Source organism: Centropristis striata, chromosome 8 (assembly GCF_030273125.1).
Source record: "Centropristis striata isolate RG_2023a ecotype Rhode Island chromosome 8, C.striata_1.0, whole genome shotgun sequence".
Classification (NCBI taxonomy): Eukaryota; Metazoa; Chordata; class Actinopteri; order Perciformes; family Serranidae; genus Centropristis; species Centropristis striata.
The window spans coordinates 40633654-40639653 of NC_081524.1; the positions used below are offsets into that span (position 1 = coordinate 40633654).

General features: G+C 44.5%; 1 protein-coding gene across 1 annotated transcript in view; it reads right to left on the reverse strand.

Annotated features, from left to right (window-relative positions):
* creb5b (cAMP responsive element binding protein 5b) overlaps positions 1-6000 on the reverse strand; it is a 45985-nt gene that overhangs the window by 15334 nt on the left and 24651 nt on the right. Inside the window, exon 7 of the mRNA XM_059340259.1 lies at positions 4945-5052. Within this exon, the coding sequence (XP_059196242.1) occupies positions 4945-5052 (108 nt within the window). The remainder of the gene's footprint in view (positions 1-4944; positions 5053-6000) is intronic.

Genomic DNA, 6000 nt, shown 5'->3' on the forward strand with positions numbered 1-6000 from the left:
ACAAATCCTGTTGCAGCTCTGTAACTCTACTGAAACATAAGAACAGTAAAGGTTGTGTAAATGTAAGTAAAAAGCTACATTAGCGTGCTAGAAACACTTTGATTATTGGTCCTCCTGTGTCCTATGAAATGTTTCTTTAAGAGACGCTCTGTTTTTTTTCCCCTCCTCAAGTAAAAAGGAGTACATTTAGAGCATGCCAGGAATTATGTCATCCAGCCATCTAGTGCCAGCTCCACAGCCAAGAGAGCTGCAGTGGAGGAACATATAGTATTGTTTACCTCATAAAAAACTCAGCACCTAGCCTGATGCTTAGTGACAAATTTATTGTCCTTAGTAACAATGTAAACAATAGATAATTGGGAGATAATAAATAACACATTTTCATACAACAGCACCAAACTGTTTCAAGGCCCCTCTGTCTGAAATTAGCAGGCTAACAGGATATGTGGAGCTCATTTAAAAGGACAGAGAAACAATCCTGAAGTCCATCACTGACATGAGCTGGACCAAGTCCTGCAGATGTTGTTTAGAAGCAGCTTGATGAGGGTGTTTGGGGTTCCCTCGCTACAGATGAGAAGTGATAGTGAATCTTTCATCACACAAACAAAGAAATCAAACCATCTCAGAGAAAGGTGCATGTATGAACGTGTGTTTATATGCTCCTCTGTATATGTAGCATGCGTTCTGTGCATCTCGTTGTTGTTGTGTTAGAGTACCTGCCTGTCTGCATGTATGAATGTCTGTGGTTGTCTCAGTATGTGAACAGGATGACACAGAGCTGCAGCAGTCAGTCAGAGTGTGCGAGTGTTGGCGAGGCCCTGTGGAGAGCCGGCTCTGAGCGCTGACGTAATGTTTGGACGGCGTGCTGTGGAACTTGGCCTCCTCTCTGCAGCGTTTCCTCTACGCTGCGAGGGTCAACGATCCCACTACCTTCAGCACACAACACGCACCATTCTATTCCCCAGACCACAACACAGCAGAACACAACCACACCCGGCACCACCAGCACCCAGTCCTTAGCAAGAAGAGAAAAAAAACAACTAAGAAAACAGTGCAACACTCCCAGACAACCAGCTAAAAGCAAAGAGGGAAAACATACGAGTGAAGTTACTGCACCACCGGCTCTGTAGCGCTTAAACGACGGCACTTAAGGAGAGAATCAGAGATAGAAGAGAACAAAGATGGGCACTGATGCAGATACAGTCTTTGGCCCAGAGAGCACAAACAGAGAGCTTAGAGCCAGAGATGAGTCCCCAAGGGGCCACAGCAGTCCTTGGGCTCATTAACTATTTACACCAGAGACAGGCCTCCCTGCTGCTCTGGCCCACCGCAAAATCAATTAGCCTTCATTAGCCCGGCTCTGGGCATGCTTCCTCTGGCAGGGGAGGGTTAATCTGCTGCCGAGGCCTCTAGTTACCACAAATATCAAACAATCACACACATATGAGCATACATGCATGAAGGAAACCAGAAGTCCTTTCATGTCACTCACAAAGAATTCCTCCGATCTCTCACACACAGTTTAGTGTCTCCGAATATCAATAGCGTCTCTCGCCTTTCAACTCCCTGCTCACTCTGCTGTCTATCTATTTCCTTCATGTCTATCAAAGTCCCACTCAATCCCCTTCACAATGTAAACGCCGAGCAGAGAGAGTCATCCAGGTCCATGCCTCGGGGGTGTGAGGTTACAGTGCGGAGATTTCCCATTGGCGGAAAGTCAACATGGTCGGGGTAATGCGATTAGAGCCGGATTGGAAACGTCGCAGGGGACACATGGGCCTGATCACGGCCCAGTTATCCGATAGCGAGGCCGTATTTATCGACCTGGCCGGGCGCGGATATTACAGACATTAGACCCCGGCTATGCTTATGAAACCCACGCTGGAGATCGCACCCCGATAAAACAATTAGTCTCTCACTTTCTGTCCACAATCATGGAATTCCATCAGTTGCGTTCAGACATCAGGGAGCAGAATCTCAATTGATCCACATTTGGTTGCTGTGCCTCGTGTCTGAATGGCCAACGAACCAGAAAGTTGCCTGGTCGGAGGCCTGCAGCCGTTTAGTGACTGCATATGTTTATGGGAGGCCTAACAGAGCATTTACAATTCAATTACATAGATAGGAGGGAAAAAAGAGTAAGATGTGTCTGGATGACGGCCAGCGGAGAGATAAGCCCTAATACAACTAATATTGTGTTACCCAGCGTGTTACCATAGGAACAGCTGAAGAGATTCAAAAGACTACAAAGACGATCAATCTTCAGAGAGCAGGAGGAAGAGGAGGGAGAATTAAATGTCCTGGGAATGCTCCCCGCTCTCCTCTATCAGAGCCATAACTCTTCTAATGACCTCTGCTACCCTCGCTCTACCTCGCTCTCTCTCTCTCTCTGTTTCTCTCTCTCTCTCTCTCTCTCTCTCTCTCTCTCTCTCTCCCTCTCTCTCTCTCTCTCTCTCTCTCTCTCTCTCTCTCTCTCTCCCTCTCTCTCTCTCTCTCTCTCTCTCTCTCTCTCTCTCTCCCTCTCTCTCTCTCTCTCTGTCTCTATCTCTCTCTCTCTCTCTCTCTCTCTCTCTCGTTCCTGTCCAGCTATCAGTGAACCTTTCCAAACAGACAAAGAGCAGCCAGAGCTTTTCAGGGTTTGTGATTTTTTTGATATCCAAGTCATGACACTTGCTCTTATTTCTATGGAGCCTTTGGAATTATGGAGTTATTTATTTTGAAAACAAAGGTTGACTGGTGGTCATGTTGCTACAGTATTAATCAAGTCATATCACCTAGAGTGTAACTCTTCATCCAGTTCACATTAAAGGGATAGTTAGGGCCTCTGGTCCCATCCAGCAATATCTGATGGGACCAGTGCTGCACTACTGTTATACTGTGGATTTCTTCTTATTCCTCTTCCGGACGCAATTTCGTCCCGCTACTAGTCCTACAACTTGAAGAGTTGCAGGACAAATTATATATCAAAACGTGCGGTTTGATCTGGATCGGTGTGCTATTACTATTCTCTACAGAATACGAATTTTTCGCGAAGCAAGTCGCGAAAAACTGCCCAAAAATTTTGCATTGAAATGAAACAAACTTTAAACAGTAGACACAAGTCTTGTGTATCGGTGTATTAATCCACGTTTCGATAGGTCATATAGTTTTTTATCAATCCCTGTTCAATGACCATGATCATTTTTGGAGAAATTCTGAGATTATAATGGGTGTGTATTGCACGGAATGTTCGTGTCACAGTGTGTGACATCATCGCCAGAGTGTAGAGGGAGAGAAAAAACTGTCAAAAAATACATTTGAAAACTGCGCTCCAGGCCGCAAATTCCACTCTACAGAAATAATTTATACATAGAAACGTAGGAAAATTAGTCTTCTCCCTCACAATCCTCTGGTAAAGCTGACAGAGTTATAGTTTGGGCGTAGGACGCACAGATGATCCACCAACACCACCAACAGCCTCATTGGCTCCCATATTAAAAACGCAGGAAGATTTCGGAATAAAGGGAGATGGAACAGGTTTTTTAGATCGCTCTAACAAAGCTATTTTTTAATTTTTCTTAAAAAAAAACCATATGTAGACGTTCAGGAAGAACTCAGGACGCTCAAAGTGAAGTCGGATCAATGATAGGTATTATGGTTTTGCCAAAAATGCTTTCTGTTCGAGGCCAGAAATTCTACCTGTCAATGTTCCGGGACATTAACAGCTGCAGTTAATTCTGTTGATTGCTTTGATCTTTGATGTGATTACAGTTACAGATACACACACACACACACACACACACACACACACACACACACACACACACACACACACACACACACACATGCTTCATGGAAGCAGAGCGATGTGCTGCTGTGGATGGTAGCAGCAGCTACAGCAGTATTTTAGCTAGCTCATAAAAATATTTTAAGTGCAGCTTTATTTAGGATATTTTCACCGTTTCCCTTGCTGCCAGGCAGCCTTGTTTAACTTCACACTGGAGGAAACTGAAGCAGCTCTATGAGTCAAAGCCACCAGACTCCATTGAGAAAACAGTAATTTTACCTCCCAGAACACAGGAGCTGCTGGTCTACCACTGCCCCTGATCATTTATGTGTTTATCATTTGTTTGTGTTATTGTGGTAGGATTCGTTTGAATTCCACAAAATCACACAATAACACAAACTAACCGCCCAATCGAGGCAGCTGTAACTCGTGTTTTCTGCAAGTAATAAAACTGTTTCTGTCAATGTAGTCTGGTGGCATAAAACCGCTTCAGGTCCCATCACATACAATTAAAAAGGGTGTCTAGTGCAAGGTAAATCAATATAAATATTCTAAATATAGTAGATACTTAAAACTGATGTGGTGCTGCCCTGTCCACAGCACCACACGGTTTAGTTTCCATGTTATCCTGGCTGCTTCTCCCAACTGTGAAACAAATCATCAACTTCTGCAGGTAACACAGACTATGGATAAGTAACAACCCCATTTAAATAAATGTAAACTATGCCTTTAATCTGACTATACTGTTATGAGCAGAGCTTACAGTCGGACTGAGTGGGAGGTTTCTCTCTCTTCAGCTTTCTGTCTCCTCCTCCCACTGCTCTAACTGCCTGCTTTGTGAAGGATGAGGTCATTTGATTTTTCCCCTGCTGTGTTAAACTAGTGCTAACAAGTTGCAGGACCTACAGAACATGTTCTGTACATTAAGATATACATCAGGCAGTCGGTGGGCAGCCCAGCCACAACCACATAAAGGGCCCTTTATTCCAGCCAGAGTCTCCACGCTGCTCTGGCAGGTTCAGACACAGCTTTGATTACACACCAAATGATGAAATCCACACAGAGCTAAGAGCACAGCTTTGCTGGCACAGCCCAGTGGAAAAGAAAGTTGCAACACTTGGAGCTTTAGTGTGTGCATGAATGTGTATGTGTCCATGTGAATGCATGCGTATACTCACCAGTTTGGCCTCTGAGTGCATGGAGGGAATGTGAGTGGAGCAGGAGCTGCTGTGGGCGGGGCCTTGCATACCCATCATGTTGGAGCCCATGGACATTTGTCTCTCCATCTGAAGATTGCAACACCAGACACATTATTCCCATACCACAACACTTTATTACAACATGATTCACATAAAAGTATTTATTTAGCTACAATATTTGCTATGGCTTAATGTCTGTAAACATTCAAACTTGGCTTCTATTACTTTCACTTCATGAAAGTGAAAGCAAACCCAAATTCATCTCATTAGGGAATGAGCTTTGTCTGCTTGGTGTTTGTGTCACCATATTTTCAGAGCTGTTCTGTACTTTCAGAGCTTCATGCCCCAAAGCTGAAGCTCAGAAATGTTCTGAATATAGAAAATTAAAAGAGAAGAGAGAATCTGCAGGAAGAAGGAAGGTCTCTGCAGATGAAGACACATAGTTCTAGTTTTATGATCTTTGAATAAGTCGATACAGTTTTTCTTCCAGAAAATCCTGCATAGTATACCTTTAACACAATGATATCACTAGATGATGATATTATGATATCTGTTAACATTAAAGTGTGGGCCTCGTCCCTCAGCAGGCTGGAGCTGAGATGAGAGAGCATGAGAGCCTGATTTCTCATGACAGGCTGCCCCGTGCACAGCTCTGTGTGATGATAACTGGAGCTGACCCAAAACAGGAAGCTAGCATGGAGGGACTTAACACAGGAAGCCGGTGCACCAGGGGTGTGTGTGCTTCTGCTTATAGTGTGGTGAGTGTCGGTCGGACTCACACATCGAGCCGGCTGGTGCAGGATGTGTTAATCAGGTGAAGGAGATGTGAGAGATGTCAGTTAGTTGTTTAAACGCATGAGAATCTGTCTTGGTGTGTGTGTGGTTACTGCCTGCCCAGTGACCCTGGTCAGTGTGGTCATGTGTCACAGCTGAGGTCTGCATGTGAGGAAATCAGCTGGTTAAGCTGTCAGGGGTCAGAGGTCACCTGTGCAGAGTGATGATGTGAGCAGTGCTCACTGTGCAGTAAATGCAAAA